The sequence below is a fragment of the Mytilus trossulus genome, chromosome 11, assembly GCF_036588685.1.
Source record: "Mytilus trossulus isolate FHL-02 chromosome 11, PNRI_Mtr1.1.1.hap1, whole genome shotgun sequence".
NCBI lineage: Eukaryota > Metazoa > Mollusca > Bivalvia > Mytilida > Mytilidae > Mytilus > Mytilus trossulus.
This window is the reverse complement of record NC_086383.1, coordinates 41071977-41095187: the sequence shown is the minus strand read 5'-3', so window position 1 is coordinate 41095187 and position 23211 is coordinate 41071977. Positions and strand designations below refer to the sequence as shown.

The 23211-nt window shown below is 32.0% G+C and overlaps 1 protein-coding gene across 3 annotated transcripts in view; it reads left to right on the top strand.

The window, feature by feature from the left end:
* Positions 1 to 6007: 6007 nt before the first annotated feature.
* The window catches only part of LOC134691110 (uncharacterized), a 28808-nt gene continuing 11604 nt past the window's right edge, over positions 6008 to 23211 (top strand). The window contains exon 1 of one of the 3 annotated variants that reach the window (XM_063551359.1): positions 6008 to 6548. In XM_063551359.1, the coding sequence (XP_063407429.1) occupies positions 6471 to 6548 (78 nt within the window). In that variant the 5' untranslated portion in view covers positions 6008 to 6470. Of the gene's footprint in view, positions 6549 to 11738; positions 12794 to 17460; positions 17572 to 23211 lie in introns of those variants that run through there. The other 2 variants (XM_063551361.1, XM_063551360.1) reach the window with 2 other exon arrangements.

The window sequence follows — 23211 nt, the reverse complement described above, 5'->3', positions numbered from 1 at the left end:
AATTTATACAGGATTCGGTTTAGTCAGGTTTCACTGTATGTCTATTTGTATTCGGTATACTTCAACAACCCATCAAAACAACATCTGATAAACAAATTTAATAATACTTTTGGATATTTGGATGATATGTTGGCTCTCAATAATGACGACTTCAGTATGTATATTAGTGAAATTTATCTTGCTGAACTTACTTTAAATAAAGCTAATACTATTAGTTACACAGTGTGTAATTGTCCTTATACGAGAATTTATCGGGTCAATAAAATTCATATCGGGTGAGGCGAAGCCAAACCCGATAAGAATTTTATTGACCCGATAAATTCCGTATTAGGACAATTGAACACTGTGTAACGAATTTATCCTGATTTTGTTATATTACATATTATTATATTTGAATTCAATATAATGACAACATCAACCAAATATATTTTAGAAATTTAATCTAAAACTGTGAAAAATTAAAATATTAGGACTATGAAGCAACTCATTTAAGAAAAAAAATATTAGGTCAATGGTAGAAGGGAGATAATCCCAATTGACGTAATAAATAAGGGAGATAATTCCTTTTGACGAAATAAAAAATTGTACTGAAATTTATAAGAACAATATCAGCCAATCAAATTGCGAGAAATTACTCTAAATCAGGATAATAACAATGACCACTGCCCTTTCCTTTCCTCGATATTGATATCTATATCACTAACGGAAAGCTGAATACTAAAATTTATGATAAAAGGGATGATTGTTCATTTCCTATCGTTAATTATCCGTTTTTAGATGGTGACGTTCCCTTGTCACCATCTTACGGTGTTTATATATCTCAACTTGTACGATTCGCTCGTGTATGTAACAATGTTTTAGGTTTTAACGAGAGAAATTTATGTATTACTGAAAAATTATTACACCAGGGTTTTCGATATCACAAACTAGTCAAAACATTTACTAAATTTTATCATCGGTATAAAGACATCATTCGTAAATACAGCTCAACATGCAGACTTCTTATACGTTTAGGTATTTCACATCCAATTTTTTATGGAAATATTCTTTATACAGCACAAAGGTGTCAGTATTCACCGCAGAAACTTACAAAACCTTTGAATAGACTTATTAAGAAGGGATATAATTACGATACTGTTGTCATTAAAGATTACATATTTTGGCGTTAATATTGAGTCACTGATAAGGTCTTGGCGTCGGAACTAAACACATTTATTCTAAAATCAGTTGTTGGCATGACACGGGTTATGTTCTTCTCATATATGTTATGATGGTATGATACAAAACCCCTAACGGGAAGGAGTGTGCCTGGTGTTCATAAGATGAAATCATAATCTTTCAGTCAGTTTAATTGAAGTCTGGAGCTGGCATGTCAGTTAACTGCTAGTAGTATGTTGTTATTTATGTATTATTGTCATTTTGTTTATTTTCTTTGGTTTCATCTTTTGACATCAGACTCGGACTTCTCTTGAACTGAATTTTAATGTGCGTATTGTTATGCGTTTACTTTTCTACATTGGTTAGGGGGAGGGTTGAGATCTCACAAACATGTTTCACCCCGCCGCATTTTTGCGCCTGTCCCAAGTCAGGAGCCTCTGGCCTTTGTTAGTCTTGTATTATTTTAGTTTTAGTTCTTGTGTACAATTTGGAAATTAGTATGGCGTTCATTATCACTGAACTAGTATATATTTGTTTAGGGGCCAGCTGAAGGACGCCTCCGGGTGCGGGAATTTCTCGCTGCATTGAAGACCTGTTGGTGACCTTCTGCTGTTGTTTTTTTATTTGGTCGGGTTGTTGTCTCTTTGACACATTCCCTATTTCCATTCTGAATTTTATTCAACATATATAACAGAAAGAGGATGTTCAGTAAGCGTATTTTAAGGTGATGCCAGGTTTTAGAAGAAATTCCTTCGCCTAAATTTTGTCCTTCTCTCTATTGGAGTTTTTTTTAAACAGTTACCACTGCTGAACATGATATATGTTGTGAGTATTTATCTCGGGAATAGGAAGTTAGTCACATATTTCACTTTATGATTTTCGTCAGCTGACATGTAACCAAAATGTCGGTTTTTAGAGTTACAAGTATGTATAATTGCTTTAAGAAAAGGGGGAAAATGACATTAAAAAATAAAGAATACAGAAATGAATAATCCCTATACTGACCCTCATAACCAGTTCCAGGCTGAAAAAAATCGAAAGCTTACTTCTTTTTTCCCCGATGCTGAAATCGAAATGTGTTTATTGTTGTTTGTTAGCTGATTTTGACGCTAGCTTTTATCAAATCAAACACAGTGAAAACTGTTTAAACCGAACCTCTTCGGGACTTTAGATTTTGTTCAGTTTTGGCCGATATTTGGTTTTATCAGGTTCACAACGCACATAATTTGATATGACGGTGCTTACCAACATGTTTGGTTTAAACAGGTTTCGGTTTATACAGGATTCGGTTTAGTAAGGTTTCACTGTGCCAATATTATTTTATTGAATTAAGAGATCTAGTGGTTGTAAGTACCAATGTATCATATTTGTAATGTAACTTTATATATCTTACGGTTCAGTGAAAACTAAATTAATCTTAAAAATTATCATACTTTCACGCTTACTTGTAAAAAAAATATGTTTTCATAAATAAATTAATACCCTTTAGATTTAGAAACATATATTGGAATAGATCAATTTCTTTAATTTCAATATTTCAAAGTCAGTTTTAACATATTATAAAATCATTATATATATCGCTAAATCGTTATTATTATTAATAGAAATTGATAATTACTAAACAAACTACTGACACAGAGAAATGTCTCGCCTGTAGTAATTTTGATTGCTGTTTGAAATAAAATTGGCATTACCTTAAACTGTAAACTTTGCAAAACATTTTTAAAAAGTCAATAAACCATGACTGAAAGTGCAAACCCAAATTATCTACATAGAAATGAGATGCACTTATGCTTACCTAACACCCCTGACCGTTGACTTAATATGACCGAATATTAAAATTGAGAGAAAGAAAATATATTCATTGCATTACAGTCGATAGTCCGACAGTCACAGAGGTCGGCTTTTCAATCGAAATTATTCCAGTGTAAGCATGCTCTAGATACCGAAAAAGGGAATTATAGAGTATACTCAGAGTCAGATCTAGGATTTATTTTAATGGAACACAATTGCCGGAAAAAAAAGTAACGATTAGCAGAGCAAGACGAAAATGTTTACGGTCGAATTTATGCTGAAACTTAAGTTTTTCAAGCAAAATAATGTGCCTGACTGCCGGTCGCTTTGCATTAGTTGAATATTACGAATACATACTGATTTTAAGACTTTACAGATTTCCGGCATTAAACTTGATGGATATTTATTGGGTTTTGTCACAATTCTGCTTAACTCGAATGATTACAACGCCCCCTTACGGTCATCGTCCTCCAGAGCGTTAATGGAGTGATCGAAGTGATCGTAAATGTAATATAACGACTGGATTATTCGGGTTATACTATTTTGATTAATAAAACATACTTTGACAGTCTTACCACATCTGCTTATTTATATTGAGGAAGATTTTGATTTGATGGTTGTTTCAACTTTGTTGCTTTACGTGCACTTAAGCAAATATTGCATTTGCGTTATTAAAAATGTATTTACATGTCGGTTCGAGCAATGTCATGAGTGAAACCATAAATCCTTTAGTTATATAACGTTGAATTGATAGGTAACTGAATTTGAGAAGCCCCAGGTACTAGAAACAAACCTAACAACAGTTCTTCCGAAGTAAAACCCTTTTGTTGTGCATCTAAGATGTTTAAGAAATTTAGAGCCTTTTTAACTTTTTTGGATTCGAGCGTCACTGATGAGTCTTTTGTAGACGAAACGCGCGTCTGGCGTATATACTAAATTTAGTCCTGGTATTTATGATGAGTTTATTTAGAGAATAAAGGCTGCAGGTAGTAATGATAAAATTGAGAATGGAAATGGGGAATGTGTCAAAGAGACAACAACCCGACCAAATAAAAAAACAACAGCAGAAGGTCACCAACAGGTAGTAATGAGTATACATGTATACTGTTATTGTACTTTTCTTATGCATGCCACATCATCTCAATTTTGGGACAGTTTGTATCAAAGAGTTGTTCCTTTGCTTTTTGTGCTTTTTTGTGCATTTTTGTGGTTTTTTTCTCTCTGTGCATTTACTGATTTTGTGTCATTTAAAAATAACCCACATCCTGTTTTTATATTACGTAATTCGTACATTGTATGGACAATAACAAGAACTTGTTCAATGAGGGGAACATTGCTAATTAAATGATGATAATAAACTAAAACATAAAAAGGGAGGCTGTTGTCCAATGCGCCTACAGTAGATTGTAGATTCGGACTATTTTTTTTTCTCAAGGTGGTACCTAACACCACAGGGAGATAACTCTGTAAAGTCAGCTAAGCGTTTTAATTACGTTGTGTTGTAAAAGGAATATTAAGCTTCTCAATGGTCAAAATTGGTGTTTGTGAAATAAAACCAGTGTAATTTTTCTGACAAAACGTTTGGTTCTTAAAAAATTATATTTTAATACTTTTGTTATATTAAAGGGTCAAAGTAAATACTTTGGCAAAATTTTATGAAAATTAAACGAGCCAAATTAATTTTAGTGAAAGTATTGGGTACCACATTAAGCAGATCATCTATCGAGTTCATTTCATTATCTACAGCTGCGAGCGGGATATATGTAGTATTTCTGTAATACAGCCAGGGCTGCTATAGATAAAACCACTTTATTGTACATATTCGTTCGGAACAAATCTTCACTAAGATCTTTTGTATATCAGCCCTAGACGCTTATGGAGAAACAGAATGAAACCTCTTCCGAGTGGAAATAGTTGTTGTCAATTTCGCTTGTCTTCTTGTCCATTTCATTTGCTCCTTGATACCTTTTTTCTATTGACAAGGTTTAAATGCATGTTCTTCCGCAAATTCAAATCACAGTAACGCTAACTCATTCATTTGACGTAAGTTTAAAACAGTGAATAGTTAATCCTTCGCTTTGGACACTCGGTGACAAGAAAACGAATCTTTTAATATTCATGATATTGAAAGATAGTTTAAATCAATAAATCGATCTTTATTTGATTAAAATTTCAAAAATTTTAACAGTGAAAATTAAATCTGTAAATGTTGTTTTATCTTTTTAAAAGCGTTTCAGTTAGGATATTTAAGTCTTTATACCTACGGTAAATCTTCTTTGTTTTGCTTTTGCCAAAAAAATAATCAGAGACCAAATTTAAGTTCCTCGGAGGTCAAAAGTCAAAGAAATATTGAATACACATTCTTAATGAAACCATTTACTTTTATGTAATGCTCTTTACAGATTAATTATTTTTTTTATTTAAATTTAAATCATATACTTCTCCTGCATAGTTATTTTTGCTAGAAGGACGTTTTGTAGTTGACATGCAATGTTTACAGCAATTAAATATTATTAGAACTAATTATGAACTATCTCGTCTGTGGGGGAGATTTATTTAAAGAGATCGAAGTCGAAATTATAAATGATACGAGGATTGAATTTGTATAGTGAACAGCTATTCCAGTTAATCAATTAAATAAGTTAAACTTGAAGAAATCAATTACATGGAATAATTATTTTCGAGTTCAAAAGAACAAATTGGAATTGTGACGCATGTGTGTCATCACATGGCACACTGACCAATTCAAAAGCACCGTTGAAGCTTTATGATATCAAAGACTGGCGCCAATTTGTGGTACTTTAATTTTATTCTTCTGTAAAGAACACAGCTTTATGTAAGCTATCCGGCAATTCTAGCTCCAATCCGCATGCTACTCTACTCTACGATGAAAGAAAGGAAATAACTCCGTAATGGAATCGATCAATACACGGAGTATGAATTCTATAAGCAACGTTTTTTTTCAAGAAAAATAGCAACGGATATTTTACGTATGTTCAATATTTTGAATATCCGAAAAACGATTTATGTTTTTTGCGGATATGAATTTGTTATAGATTCAGTGGTGGAAACTACCATATTTGATGCATATTTCCATGGAAACAATGCAATTTTCTATTTATTATGCCATCTTCAACTGTTTGAAGTTAAATCTTTTTCTTTGATCTGGGCTTTGAGGATCAACTTGATTTTTACTGAAACAAATCCTATTTAATACTAAATTGATTTTTGTATGTATCAAAACCGTACGATATGCATTGATCGAAATAAAGAAAGCTCATATGTTTTAAATCATACTTTCATTAGTGAAAAGGGATATAAAGTGAAAACATTCTGCGATAAAAGACGGCATAACATTCAGTTGTCTCTGATAATTGAAAGGATACAAATAAAACCAAACAAAACAAATTACACAAGAGAAAGTATATAAAAAAAATATAGAAGTAAGGAAAGTGCGAGTGGTATTAGGATTTTTTTTCGAGTCGAACGTAAATACACAATATCGACATAATATCAGTATGTCTGGTCCATGGAAAGCACTGAAAAATGTCAAGAAAGCGGTGTCGAAGAAGCCAGTGGCGAAGAAAAAAGCTGCTGTAAGTAGAAGTACATCCATAAGTTATTCAGTCACGTGATCTTTATTATCACAGATGTCTTGGAGGGTGAGGGGTAGGGGTTAATATATCACAAAACGTGTTTAGCCTTGCCCCATTTTAGCGCCTGTCCTAAGTCATGAGCCTCTGGACCGTGATAGTCTGGTATATATGAAATTTGTTTTACATGCACACGTATAAAAATTGCGGTTTTTATCTAACGCAATCATAGGATTGAACGTAGTTTTCAATTTAGACTTGTTTACTAAAGTGTATTTTTTCGTTTGGGCTTGTATCATATTTTCCCTCCGGTTTATATGATTCGTTCATCCTATTTTGACTCTTTAAATAAGAGTCTATCCTAAATTGAGGTAAATTATATGGCCTTCCAAACACTATTTCAATCCTTAACATTGCCGAAGAGACATTTATTGTCCGGCGAAATCCGGATCTGGTGTACCTACAAAAATTGAAACATCAGTTTTTGGTATGACAACTTTCCCGCAAGTGTATTGTTTTCTGATTAAACGTATCAAATTAATATTAAGATCCATTTTGCTACATCTTGTGATCAATGTAATAATCAATCGCCAATGGCAGCCAGCAGGGGTTAAGAACATAAGTTGTTCAATCTGTTTAGTCAAATGCGTTTTGTTCAAATATGCTTTTTCACTTTTTTGATCTTTTTGGAAACTGAACTGTGTGTGCTGTATTTAGCCCTTCTACAACGAGTTTTACATGCACACGTATAGAAATTGCGGTTTTTATCCAACGCAATCATAGGATTGAACGTAGTTTTTAGTTTAGACTTGTATATATATATTTGCGACACCAAATTTACAGATCTAACATTGTTGGGCTGATGTTTAGACTCGTTTTCGATTGTTGATTTAATTTTCAAGTTTTTGATAAAGCATATTTAGATGATATTATCAAACAGTATTTGAGTGTGAAGATTTGTGCGAATCAATTTTTTTTATTTTTTTTAATTTTTTTTTTTTAGAGATTTGATTATCACAAATTGAGTTTTGTGGCAACATAATACAGTATATTCAGGGGGGGGGGGGGGGGTCAGTAATACATGTACCTTCAAATCTTGCGCGTATAATTTAAGATCATCAGATGTTCTGAATTTGGCGTTGTCTTATCAAAATGAACCTTGCAAACGTAACTACAATCCCCTTCCCTTTCATGAAAGGGACCTACCGAAAAAGACTATTTACCGGATTTGTTATTACATATTGGTAGGGTTCGTGTTGTTTATTCTTTAGTTTACTATGTTGTGTCATGCATGTGTACTATTGTTTGTCTATTTGTCTATTTTTCTTTTTTAATTTTAGCCTTGGCGTTGTTAGTTTATTTTAGATTGATGAGTTTGACTGTCCTTTTGACAAATGGAAGTTTTTAACGACCTTGACTGGCTATACAGCCCTTGCACGGTCGGTTATTTTCCGACATTATTTATGTGTCCTTTTGGTATCTTTCGTCCCTCTTTTATATAGTCTTCGTCCTCTTGTACGCATGCGTGTAAGGTAAGATAAAGTATTGTCTATTCATGGTTGTGTATATTTTTTTAAAGACGAGAATGCGAATTAGAAAAATCGTGATCAATCTTTGGGGTAACTCGAATAATTCGTCACCCACTAGCGGCCTTTAGCCCATCGATGATGTAGCAATCGCGGAATTAGTCGGAGATTGGCGGAATATAACGACTGACGTTATTCCGGTTTACATCTCTTTTTAAAAGAGTTTGTGTAGATCGGTCAAATAAATTTGGAGATTCGAGCTATCACAGATTTCTCTAATTCATGATAACAAATCTGTGATGTAAAGGGAATACAGATCAAATCCGTCATCTTGAGGTTGTTTTTTTTATATATAACGCAGTAACTTTTTTTTTCGAATTTTTGAAATTTATTATCCAAATTCAATTATACAAATATGTGATAACGAATTTGATCCTTTGACGCGAATTATTTATGAATGTAACGTTTAATTCTACATGTTCTTTATCACGAATTTAATCCGCGATTTCGATTTATAGTTTGCGATGGCAAATTGTGTCGTAGTGGTAGCGATTTTAATCCGTTATTGCGGGACTTTTTGGATTCGTGGTCTCCAATTTTTTTTAGATTCTAGCTGAGTTTCTGTATTGGTGTGATATCATAAGCATCTGAGCGCAATAGTACAAAATTCTATCGTTCTTATTTTCGACTGTTATTAAAATTATAGTTAATAAACAGGATTAATCTAGTTTTTAATTCGGATAATTGAATTTATTTTTAACCCTAAAAAGGTTTAACAAGATTATCGTTAAAATTGGATTAAGAAAGTACATTTTGTTTTGGTTACAAATTAGACAGATACACGTAAATTCATATTCACAATGAAACTACTAATCCACCTTCCGGAAGTGAGGTCGTCGGGTCTCTGAATTTTTCCGAAGTCCATCGTTGATTGTCGGAGTTTATGATCTTGGTCATTGGAAGTTGAATATTATAGTTGACTAGTCTGACTATTAACGCAAAGAGACAAAAAATTCAAAACAGAATATAGCCGATGTTTTTGGTTTTTTTCTTGATATTTCAAAAATATGCATTTAACTATAAATGTTATCAGCAGGACCAGAAAGGAGGTGTTTGTTTCTCTATTCTTCAATTTTTAGACCATTTTATTTGTTATGGTTGTCCCTTATTCTCTAATCATTTCATTTCAGTTTTCTCTGTTCTTTTCTGTTGGCACAGTTATCTCCATTTTTTTGGGGAAAGTTTACACTATTCCTTTTTTTTGTGTAGTTTTATTTATTCTTTATTTCAAGCACAGTTTTCTTAATTTTTAGTTTTGCAGTTTTCTGAATTCTTTTTTTTTGGCTCAGTTTTCTCTATTCTTGATTTATTGATTATTATTTTTTGTCACAGTTTTCATTATTCTTTGTTTTCGGTACAGTTTTCTCTCTTCTTAATATTTGGTACATTCTCGATTCTAATTTTGTGGCACAGTTTTCTCTATTCTTTTTTTTGACACTTTTCTTTTAATTTTCTTTTAATTCATTTTCTTATTATTCTTAATTGTTTTTTGCACAGTTTTCTCTATTATTTATTTTTGACACAATTCTTTTATTTTTCTTTTAATCCATTTTCTTTTCATTCTTTATTGTTTTTGCACAGTTTTTATCTATTATTTATTTTCTATGTTCCTTGGTTTTTCTCTTTCTTATTTTCTGGCACTTTTTTCTATTTTTTTTTATAGCAAAGATTACTATTTCGTTTTTTTTTAACTTAAGCACAGTTTTCTTCATTCTTTTTTTTTTTATTGTTGTTGATCGTAAAATGTACCTCATGAACATAACTAGATTTTGATGTAAGAACCGATGATAGTATGGATGGACGGAGAGAATCCTGGATGGACGGAGATGATCCTGGATGGACGGAGAGAATCCTGGATGGACGGAGAGAATCCTGGATGGACGGAGAGAGTCCTTCATTTCTTTTTTTAATATGTATTTTGCACATTGATCTCTATTCTTTATATTTAGTGGGTTCCGATTCCGGATTCCGCTAACTGTTTTATCAGATTCCCGTATCCCGCTTACACTATTTACGTAAGCAATTCTCACTTTTTTGTCATTTCCCGGGTCCCGCTAGACCTCATTTCCCCTTTCACGACACAATGATTTGACTTTCAGGTGTCACGCTTACAAAAAAATCGGCAATCCCGCGTCACGCTTAGACTCTAAAGAGACCCACTATTTGGAGCACCCCAATAATCCCTATTGTTTTTATTTTTTGTCTATTTTATGGTATATGAAGCCAGACCATAGAACATGGAGACAGACTAGTATAGACACGCAGACAGACCGGTAAAAATGGAGACAAGTGGACATATACAGACTGGTAAACATGTAGACAGACTTGTTGACACATAGTCAGACTTTTGAGAATGTAAGCAGACTTGTTGACACATAGTCAGACTGTTAAGAATGTTGACAGACTTGTTGACACATAGCCAGACTTTTGAGAATGTAGACAGACTTGTTGACACATAGTCAGACTTTTGAGAATGTAGACAGACTTGTTGACACATAGTCAGACTGTTGAGAATGTTGACAGACTTGTTGACACATAACCAGACTTTTGAGAATGTAGACAGACTTGTTGACACATAGCCAGACCTTTGAGACTGTAGACAGGTTAGGAGACTATTGGAAAGACTAGTAAAAATTCCATGCATCGATGCACCAATTAATGAAAACTTTTTGTTCTAATTCTCAAACAATGTTGTCGCAAAGTAGCATCCCGACAAGTAGAGGCATTAGCGGCATTGAAATGTCACCCTATTTTTTGACATAAACTATATCAAAACTATTTCTTTGAAATAAAAGCGGATAAAGGTGGTACCTTACACTACAGGGAGATAACTCTGTAAAATCAGCTAAACGTTTTAATTAGTTTACGTTGTGTTGTAAAGAGAATATTAGGCTTCTCAATGGTCAAATCGGTGTTTGTCAAACTGCTATATAACCAGTGTAATTTTTTTTGATATAATGCTTGGTTCAAAATTTTTGAAATTTATATCTTTTGGTTAAAGGGTCAAAGTAAATACTTTGTAAAAAAATTATAAAAATTGAACGAGCCAAATTGATTTTAGTGAAAGTGTTTGGTACCATGATCTAAATCATTTGACAACATTTAAATTTAACAAAGGGTACAATATCCCATAACAGATAGGACTTTCTTTCCTTTTAACTGAAAACCTATTCCATGCGTCCATGCACCAAATTAACAAAAACGTTTTTCAAAATTATCGCAAAGAAGCATTCGAACTAGTAGCGTGCCACTGCAAGGCATTAGCGTCATTGAAATGTCGCCCTAATTTTTGACATATATATCAAAACTATTTAAAATTCTTTGAAATAAAAGCGGATTAACACTGATTTAACGAGAAACAACGTCATTTTCAATAATTAAATATTATCTTATCTTTATGAATGGGTATAGAACCTTGTTTTAAAGGTAAATGTGTAGTTCCGACAAATGAAATTAAAAGCTTTTCTTTTCAATTCGATTTGAAACATTATGTAACTTGTTATATGTTTGTTTATAAATGGTGAGACGTAAATAAAATATTGTATTGTATTGTATTGTAATTAATCGAAATTCAGTTAACGGGTTTATATAAAAATTATACACAATTGAATAATTACCGGAATGTGTTTTCTATTTTATTTATTTGTTTACGTTTGCTTGATGCCCATAGGAACTTAATAATATGATGTTTGCAAAGATATTTTAATTTAAAATAAACTCGTGTTAAACGTGTAAGACGGAAAGGGAGACACATGCAACCGAAATCGTTGTGCGCTTAGTGTAATTTTTTTTTAATTTGCAACCAGATACATGTATAAAAAATAAAAATCACTTCAAGGATTGGGAAACTAGTGGATAATTTCGTCGTGTGATTAAATTTGATTGTTACAAAATTTCACGTGTATTTTTTTCTAATCCAAAAAGTGCTATATTTGCCTATAGATTAAACATCTAAATAAATGTAATTTTTCAAAGGAAAATGACAAAACTGAACATATGAAGTTTTATTGGATTTATACAAGTGAAGACTTCTGAAAAAGAAATACAAATATCAAGAAATTAGTGAAATGTTTTGCACACATTGAACGATCGACGTTTTGGAATTTGCGCTGCCTTCTGCAAACAATGGAACTATTTATGCTTTCCATAACTTAATATTTTATGAATACAATATTGACACAATTGTTACCGTCGCCTTTGTTTATATTTGGTTAATAAGATATTTATTAGATATTTATTACTTTACGAGATTGAAGTTTACTTTTCATTTTCGTTGTGTAAATTATCGAAAGCGATGACGGACTTGGATCCGAACGTTAAAGTTTTATAAGCGTTTTTCGGGTTGTATAAAAGGTTACCGTGTATTCCGAGCTCAGAGGTTTCGATTAAGTGCTAACCAGAAGTTTTGTTAAATGTGCCATTGGATATAAATATTCACCAAAAGTTAAACGATTTCCTGGATTTTTACCTGCTGTATCACCAAATATGCATTGAAGCTGACGTGTAGTGTTCTGCTTAAAAAAAGAAAACGTACCATATGTATTTCCTATCAGAGTTGCTTGGAGTTTTACTTTGAGAAGAGCAACCAAATCTAAAATGGTTTTAACCGATTGTTCTGAAGTTCCGCAGTCGTCTAACTATATATTAAAAAGAAGGGGAAAGGTGAGTTTCTTTTATTACAATTCTATGATGCATTGTATTTGCTTGATGCTCTTATGAAAACCTCTGTTTAAAAATCTTGCATCGCATCACAAACTACAGTGAAACCAGTTTAAACCGAACCTCTCGTCCCCTTTATTGTACGTTCAATGCATTTGAATTGGGACATATTGTTTGAAACCCCCGTTTTATCTAAAGTTCGGATGCCCCAAAATTCAAAAATGACTTGATCCGCCCCTGCAACGGAAAATAATGATATACATGTATCATTTCTTCGATACAAAAGTTGATCATTATAAAGTTGTATGCCAATTATTACATAATATATTTAATTGCTTTAATTTAATTGGCGTCTTGATTGCTTGGTTGCTCTGTCAGATTGGCATTTCATAAAAAAAACTTGCTATGCGGTAAGAATTTCGTCGTTGTTGAAGGCCGTACCGATCTATTGGGATCCATAGTCATTGGCAATCATAACAGATCTTATTTTTATATGAACGACTTTCATAAAAATTAAAAGTTTAAACTTATTATATCAGGTGCAAGGGTAAATCTGTCATTTGATAGTCATGTATAGATATGTGAATGTCAAATAACCTCATCTATTCATTATACGGTTACATGTACATTGGGGTAAAGCGAGCGCAAATATTTCAAAGCATTTTCGATCGGATATCAGTGGTGTTCATATAAGTTACGATGTTTGTCGGCTTGTGACCAGCAGCGTGTTTTGTTTCCATCCGACTCGTTAAATTGATAAATACACACACATGAGCCCTAGTGGCCGATTACGAAATTCTCATAAAGGGACTGGGGAAAAAAAGGATGGGTGGGTTACTGCCTGCCGCAAAGGGAACCCGCTGAAGTCATGCTTCAGTGATTCCATTAATAATCAACCAAATTTTTCTAGTACCTCGCCCCCCCCCCCCCCTGAAAAAAAATCTGACTCGATCGGATATCAGTGGTGTTCATATAAGTTACGATGTTTGTCGGCTTGTGACCAGCAGCGTGTTTTGTTTCCATCCGACTCGTTAAATTGATAAATACACACACATGAGCCCTAGTGGCCGATTACGAAATTCTCATAAAGGGACTGGGGAAAAAAAGGATGGGTGGGTTACTGCCTGCCGCAAAGGGAACCCGCTGAAGTCATGCTTCAGTGATTCCATTAATAATCAACCAAATTTTTCTAGTACCTCGCCCCCCCCCCCCCCTGAAAAAAAATCTGACTCGATCGGATATCAGTGGTGTTCATATAAGTTACGATGTTTGTCGGCTTGTGACCAGCAGCGTGTTTTGTTTCCATCCGACTCGTTAAATTGATAAATACACACACATGAGCCCTAGTGGCCGATTACGAAATTCTCATAAAGGGACTGGGGGAAAAAAGGATGGGTGGGTTACTGCCTGCCGCAAAGGGAACCCGCTCAAGTCATGCTTCAGTGATTCCATTAATAATCAACCAAATTTTTCTAGTACCTCGCCCCCCCCCCCCCTGAAAAAAAATCTGACTCTGGTCACCCGGAATACTTAAATGATCTCTGGAGAAGCGTGTAGTTGAAAGAAGGATATGCGCTAAAGCCTCATTAGTTTAAACATATTTTATTGTCTAAATATACAATAGGATTGGATACAAGTTATAACAACTTAAGATAATCCTCTCCATATAAGTACAATATACAAAATTTCAAGATGACAGCAATTAAATATTTCAGTACAATATGAAAAATATATACAATTTTATATTATGTTTAAACAGTATAACAGTTGGATACGAGTACATTTTAAGATACAGCAATATTAATCAAAGAATCTTTTTGTATGGCGTATATAACTATGTACATTTCTGAAAAGGATTGTGTTTTGTTCAACAGTAATTTCGTCTGTTCCAAATAAAATGTGTTCTATAGATATATCAGCTAAGTGTTGAATGTTTTTAAAGAGCTGATTTCTAAAGTTTATGTAGAGTGGGCATTCTAAGAAAAAATGAATCGAATCTTCTAATGGACACCCACATTCACAAAGCCTCCTTATAGTTTATTCCGACTATGTTTGTTACATAAATTGACATCCAGCCTTGTGATTTTAATGCAAAGTTGCTCATCCTTCATTTTTTTTACTCAAAACTTTTGTCCTTTTTTCATCCCTTCCCCCCTCAATTCCAATGGAAGCTCCATAAAAGATTAATTGACTTTTTTCGATGTTTAAACTGCGAGGTCACAAAAAGATGATGTCTCAAACAGATAATAAGTATGATATTCACAGAGATTTTAAAGTCGAAAAAGATGGCACATATTTAAATGTCCTTCAAGTACATTTGTACTTACATTAATATATATACATATATATAAAAACAAATACATAATTGTAGTAATTAAGACGTTACGCAACCAATTCTTATTCAAGCGAACATGTATATGCATATCAGATTCAAGTTTTGCTCATACTGACAATTACTGGTTGAAACCACAATTACTGGTTGAAACCACTTAGGCAAAACTCGCTCACGTGACGGTCTGTCGTCTTTTATTTTATATATTTCTTTCTGTGTCGGCATATTGACCTTTGCAGTTCCCCAAACTATTTATAATCCGATCAAAATCAACGTAATTCCACGCAAAAGCTAAGAAATGTATATTCATTGACGTCACAGTCATATTTACAGTGATTTAATAGTTGTTTAGCTTAAAATGCCTATTACATCACAATATACGTAATTTTAAAAGGGACTAGAAACCAAAGTAAAAAGGTTAATATTTTGAAATAAAAAAAAATGAGAAGATTGCTCTTTTGAAATGCTTTCAGAAGGAAAAATGGGAGAAACATAAATAAAACTGGGGTCATTATTTTTTTTAGGAAATATATGCTTTTGCTGTACATTCACTTAATAAAACAAAATTATCCCTTATAAGATCTTATGAAGCAATATGTTTTGTCATCAGTAAAAACGGTTGCTGTATTTGTCGAGAAAAAAAAATTAGAATTATACGACTTACTTATTTAAACGACAACTTCCATAATGATGTATAATATTGTTCTGTATTGGTTTGTGAATATATAACAAAATATTTGTCTGTCTGTCTATATATGAAAAACCCTTTTCCTCAATACATGGTAATTTAAAGTGGTACATAAGAGTACAGGGAGATAACTCTATGAAAATCAGCTGAACGTTTTAATCACATTCTTTTGCCAGCTTCTCAATGATCAAAATAAGTGTTTGTCAAACTGCATATATCCAATGAAATTTTTCCGATGAAGTGTGTGGTTCAAATTGTTAAAACTTTTCATATTTTTGTCAAAGGGTAAAAGTAAATATTGTGTCAAAATTTTGTGAAAATTTAATAAGCCAAATAAATTATAGTCAAGGTGTTTGGTACCATCTGAAGTAAAAATCTTGACCACCTTGACCAGTACAAAGTTCGAGAAGGTTAAAGACTGACCATCTTTCTAGCTTAAATTTCCATTAGTTCAACCTTGAAATAGATATACATGTAAAAGCGATGACCAAAAGTTAAAAAGTTAAATGAAAAACTAGGCCAAATAAGTTCCTATCACACCGTGTTCTTTTATCTTTTTATATAGATTTTGTGGGAGAAAATCATTCTTTGGTGAAGAAAAAAAATATCGATTTAAATTTATATTGTTAGATAATTTAGATTCATGAAAATTAAGTATATATTTGTATGCACATACTTACAATGAAATTTTGAAAGCAATACCAAAGTTGAAATCAAACAGGATAATAAAAAATTCTCAGTTTTGTTTAAAAGTTTGAAAATAAAAAAAAAATCCTACAGTTAAAAAAAATATGGCGATTCCTGACTATGCTTAGTTTAACATTATCTGTCTCCTTCAAAGAAATACCCCCTATGGTTATTTATTATATATTATTTACATCATATACTAAAACCGCTTCATCACCTTCTGAAATTACTTACAGCTGATTTCATTGAGTGTGTAGGGAAAGGTAAAATCCTTGGCTAGCATGCTTGTAATGTTATCTAGACCGTGACGTCATTTTTAGGTTAGATAAACTACCCTCCTTTAAGAGTAGACCAGTCCGACCAATCTATCTGTCTGTAGGAACAGACTACTTCGAAATGAGCGTAGTATACCTTACATAATAATGCATTTACGGTTCAGCTAACAAACAAGCTAACCCAGGATTTCACCTTTCCCTACACGCTCAATGCAATCAGCTGTAATTTCAAATGACAGCATGCATTCATCAATGTTACAACACTATCACATGTTGAAAGTCAATACGTTAATAAGTGCACTATTAGAGACCAAATACTTTTATGAAATATTAATTTTTAATCCCATTTTAACATAAAACGGTGTAACAATAGTCTCAGTACTTATACTCACAAACAAACACATGAGATTTTAGTTAAAAATTGATTTTAAACAAAAAACTTTATGCAGTGTTTGTATTTTGTATCCTTCGAGATCTCCAATCAATAGTCCTTTTCGAAAAACTCCGTAACACAATTATAATATAATATAAACATTGAATTTTACGCAACTCACATCGAAGCTATTGTGTAACAAATAATACAACTTTCATGGTTATATTGCATCCAATAAATTCTGTATAAAACACAACACGCACATTAAAAGCAGATTCATTTACAATTTGTTTTTACGTCGCTAATGAACGGAATCTGACGGACTCATGCTATATTATATTTACTACACTAATGATGCATAGAAATAAAATTTTAAGGAAGGATTCAAGAATTAAATTGAAATTTACTACAAAAGGACCAGCGCAGGTAAGACAACTGTGATTTCAATTTTCGCGCAAAATGTATAACCTTAAAAAAAAATGTCTTTTTAATTCTGCGAAAACTAGATGCAAGTTATAGGAACTACTAGTAACCAAAGAAAAGAGTACATTTAAAACAAGTTCCTACTTTGGTAAAACTTAGGCTGAACAATAGTGCTATAAATCAAACATTAAGTGCTCTACTAGTTTCTACTTTGGTAGAACTTATAACGAAATGTATTACTATAAATCAAACATTGAGTACTATACTAGTTCTCACTTCGGTAGAACCTCCACTGAACTGTAGTACTACAAAACCTATCGTTTAGTGCTCTACTATTTCATACTTTATGACTGAACTGTAATACTATAAACCAAACATTTAGTACTACTGAACCACGAGTTCCTACATTCAATTTGATAGAACTAAGAAACTCTTCGAATTCCTATTTTGGTAGAACTGAGGCTGAAATATATATATAGTTCTATAATGTTATAAACCAGAAATGAGTTCTCTACTAGTTCCTACTTTGGTAGAACTTAGACCGAACTATAGTTCTATAAAACTTATCATTAAGTGCTCGTCAAGTTACTACCTTGGTAGAACTTTGGAAGAACTTAGACCGAAATGTAGTACTCTAACCTAAACATTTTAAAAGTATTCTACCAGTTCATACATTGATAGAACTGTGCCTGAACTGTGGTACTGTAAACCATATATTGAGTACTCTACTAGTTTCTACTTTGGTATAACTTAGACTGAACTGTAGTTCTATAAACCAAACATTGGGTACTCTACTAGATCCCACTTCAGTAAAACGTAGACTGAACTGAAGTATTATAAACCATACATTAGGTATTCTACTAGTTCCTACATTGATAGAACTAAGAAACTCTTCGAATTCCTATTTTGGTAGAACTAAGACTGAAATGAAGTACTATAAATCTTATAATTAATTATTCTACTAGTTTATACTTTAGTAGAACCGTGCCTGAACTGTGGCACTAAATGTGTAAACCATACATAAAGTAGTCTACTATTTACTACTTTGGTAGAACTAAGACCGAACTGTATTACTATAAACCTATAATCGTAGTAAGTACTCTGCTAGTTTCTTCTTTGGAGGATCTTAGGCTGGACTGTAGTACTACAAACCAAAGATTAGTACTCTTTAACTGAAATGACCGCGATAATTTTATTTCATTTGATGCCTACTAAGATAAGATTTTAGCTTCGTCATTCCAACAGATGTTTAAATCCTTCTTCGTGCTTTAATAAACAACTTTGTTGTCATTTATCTGATTTATAACTTCTAAACTACATTTAAAAGTTAAGATTTAATTACAAAAATGTGATTACATTTAAATTATATAATAAAGTAGTCGCGTGAGATGAGATGAAAAATATAGACTTTTATGTTATTTTTCGTATTCTTTGCAAAGGACTCCAGTAGTCTTTTTTTAAAATTAATTATAACTTTATAATTGGTACAATTGAATGATCTTGACATCGAATTTAACTATTTTTGAATAGGCATGATTTTTTGATACTCAGACGCGGGAAGTTTGTCAAATTGAACACTTTAAAACTTGTATTTGGCGCTTCTGCAATAATTTATCGACATGACATTTAGGTAAAAGGACAACAACTGGCATAGACATGTGTATTATATGTTACGTATTCTTTGCAGAGGACTCCATTTTTTTAAAATTTAGTATAACTTTATAATTTGTATAATTAAATAATCTTGACACCGAATACTTTTTTTTTATATACCTATATATATCTTTATTGCAAAATTACACCCATGAGGGTCAAGCAATACAATGAAACAATAATTTTATACTATACAATGCAATACAATGAAATACAATGTTATACAATGAAATACAAAATAATAGAACATTAGAGTTCAATTATAAATGTATGTTAAAAACACCATCATAACCTTGCCTGACACGGTTCTGACTCCCTCAGTTCTAAAGACTGTTTAATGAAGACTCCAATATGACAAACAAGTTTAGGGATGGGGTTTAGAATGTGTTTAAGTTTATTTAATGCATCAATATGCTGAAATAATGGTACATAGTCTTTTAGATAAGCAAAAACATTAGAACGCAAAGATATGTTAATGTCACATTACAAAAAGAAATGATATTCATCATCTAGGACTTCACATTTTTTACATAATCTTTGTGCTCTTGGAATGTTTCTGTACCTTCCTAATTCAATGCCTAGGGAATGATCACTTAGTCTAAATTTTGAGAGTAACTGCCTATGTATAAAATTATTGCAATTTAAATATTCCTCAGACTGACAATTATTTTTTAATTTCCCATAAAGACAAAGTTTGGATGAGGAATCCATTTTTGAAAGTTTAATTAAAGTATTTGTTTCATATTCCTCTGAAACACACTTTTTTATATAACATTTTAACATGTTTTTTGATTGTTTAAAAGGTACATTATTATTAGAGTAATTTTCTGGGTTTATTTTCATATAATAGTTTTTTGAATAAACGCACATTATAGTACAATTATTTTTGAACAGGCATGATTTTTCGATAATCAGGCGCAGAAACTTTGTCAAACTGAACACTTTGAACCTGAAATTGATGCTTCTTCTACAAGTTAGCGATATGGCATTTAGAAAAAAAGCAAAAACTGGCATAAACATATTTATTATGTGTTACGTATTCTTTGCTGGGGGCTCCAATCTTCTGTGTGTGGTTTTTTTTAAAATATAGAATAACTTTATAATTGGTATAATTTAATAGCTTTGACATCGAAAGACGCATAAAACTTGTTTTAACAAACAGAATTTTTCTACACTTAGACCCGGGAACTTTTTTTTATAAAAGTAAATACTTTGAAACTGGTATTTCATGTTTTCATAATGAGTTAGCGACGTGTGGTATTTAGAAATAAGCCATAAAGAAAAAGAAAAAAAATAAGAACAAAAACTGACAGACTCTTACTCGGGATGATGCTTTTCAGCTGCTTGATTGACAGATACACAAGACAATGATTATCTTTTAAAACCATTGTTGATATATTATTGGTACAAAGAATAAAATGATAGAAGATGATAGTATACAACGTAAATAGTTCACAAGAAAAGTATTGATTGTTGCCTTAAACATAAGCACCAAACAATAAATAAATATAAAGAAACCAATCTAGCAGTCTTAGTGTCATAAAATGGCTTTCATATGTCAAAGGTTTTTTAAAAATATTCTGTAAAGCTCTCGAACATGTATCTAAAGTTTCCCAGTAACAACTTTTATGCAGCATTTTTTTTAATAGAAATCGGCAATGCATGATCGCGGATCTCGCAGAGGACACTGGCACAAAACAATATATCAGGTCAATAAAATTGCAGCTTAAATATCAAAACATCCTCGCTTGCTGTTGTCTTTTGTTTTTAAATGATTGGAACTTGCTTAGACGAGGAAGAATCACTAACATAAGCCTTTGTAGTATATTGTGAAATCCTTTGCATATTTTCAGATGAGGAATAAGACTATTTGCATAATGTCATGTTTTACTGAAACTGTCACCAAATCGAGATGACTGTATAATGAATAAGAAAGCATTCTTAAATGAATTAAAAGAAACCAGGAGACCACATTTAATAAATACTTTAACCTTTATTGTATAGCCAGATTCTAAAGACAAAATATATATACTATTAGTTGACTACGTTCTGTATATTAAGTCGATTCCAGTGAGATTTTTTTTCTAGAAGACTAATGCATTTACAAAACTGATTTAGTGTAATTGAGTTATTTAATTGACCAAAAGTGCGTTTATCTTAGTTCTTTCTTGAATAGTACAAAATTGAAGAACTGAACTAACTCATTTGGTATAACTAGAACTGAACTAACTCATTTGGTATAACTAGAACTGAAATAACTCATTTGGTATAACTAGAACTGAACTAACTCATTTGGTATAACTAGAACTGAAATAACTCATTTGGTATAACTAGAACTGAACTAACTCATTTGGTATAACTAGAACTGAACTAACTCATTTGGTATAACTACAGCTTCATATCTATCAAGTATCTGGTATGGATGATGATTCATTATTGACTTTACATATCGTGGTTTTCTTGTCGTTGGTCGCTTTCCCAGAATGTTTCATTTGCTAGTATCATTTTTTTTAATGCACGCATTTCTATTCATTATGTCAGTTCATGGCCATTATCTCGGGCATGTTACAGGGCCAATAAAAGAAGACCAATTGATGGCTTCGGGCATGTTACAGGGCCAATATAAAAAAGTCCATACATAAATACTATTAGTATGTAACGACTTATACATTGCTGTATTTGTTGAAAGATTTTATTTTACCCGCCGATGTTGGTTAATGCTTCTACAGACAAGCTGTTTGTAAAGCTATGATTTTTATGATACAATAACAAGTGATAAAAAACGCAATGATTCGTTTAATTCATTAGGGATTAAATGTTTTATTATTGCTTCAACAGACAAGCTTTTTGTGCAGCTAAGATTTTTATGATACAATTACAGGTGACGAAAACGCGCTATTATTATTTTAATTCAAAAGAGATTTCATGTTTTGAATTTTAATTAAGTGTTACTGTTTTGGTGTCGATGACTTGACGTGCCCCAAATTCATCTCTGATTTTACCATGTAAACTTGTCAGACACTTTTTAAAAGTACCATTTAAATAAGGCGTTCCTACAAATTCAAATGTTTTACAATCATTTATTTTTTTCATTAAAAAAATATTGATAATACTTTTTGTGACGCTTCGAAATGATGGTGTCGTAATGCCTATTGATTGTTTGCCATGTTTTTTTCTTTTTTGTATGACCCATTTTAGTGGACAGTTATTGTTTTTAAAGAGAACAAGTGTGGACACAGATGAGTGTGGATGGTATGTTTGGATGTTTGACAGTGTCTTATGACAAAAGGGAGTTCTATGTTTTCCTATATTAAAGAGAAATAGCAGTTTAAAGGAGAAAATGCCATTTTCGACGCACTCGTAATATATTTCTATGTGTAAATTCTCTAAGCTGTATTGCTTTTGAAAAGACTATTATTATCAAATTTATAGAACTTTTTAAAAAACGTTTAACTGATCGTGTCGTCCGTTCGGAAGTGACTACTACTGCTGCAATACATGAAGTCTCGTTCATCTTCAAACAACTTCTCTTTTCTTTGTTTCGTTTCAGTTCTCTCAATCACTTTTTTTTATTTCACTTTTAATTTCAATTTTAGATCATAAATAATTGTATAGCTTACGAAACCAAAGTCTTTTTTGCTTATTCTTATATCTTTTATAAAAATTAGATTTGAATTAGATTTACGATGCTGATAATTTTAATTATTGCACGCATATATATCAAAATTTTATATAATATTTATTTTCACAAGAAAATTTTGACTATTTTTTCTTGAATAAATGTTATTTCATGTTATTTAATGTGCACTTTCACTTTAAATGTTCCAACTTTTCTTTTAATTGAAATTAAAAACTCGGATTTCGTCTATTAAATCTTTTGTACACAAGTTTACAAAGGTGGCGAGATTTAATATGGAAATAAAAAGACTTTTAAAAATTGATATTGAAGTGAAATAAAACTATTTGTAATGGGAACACCGCTTCACTTAT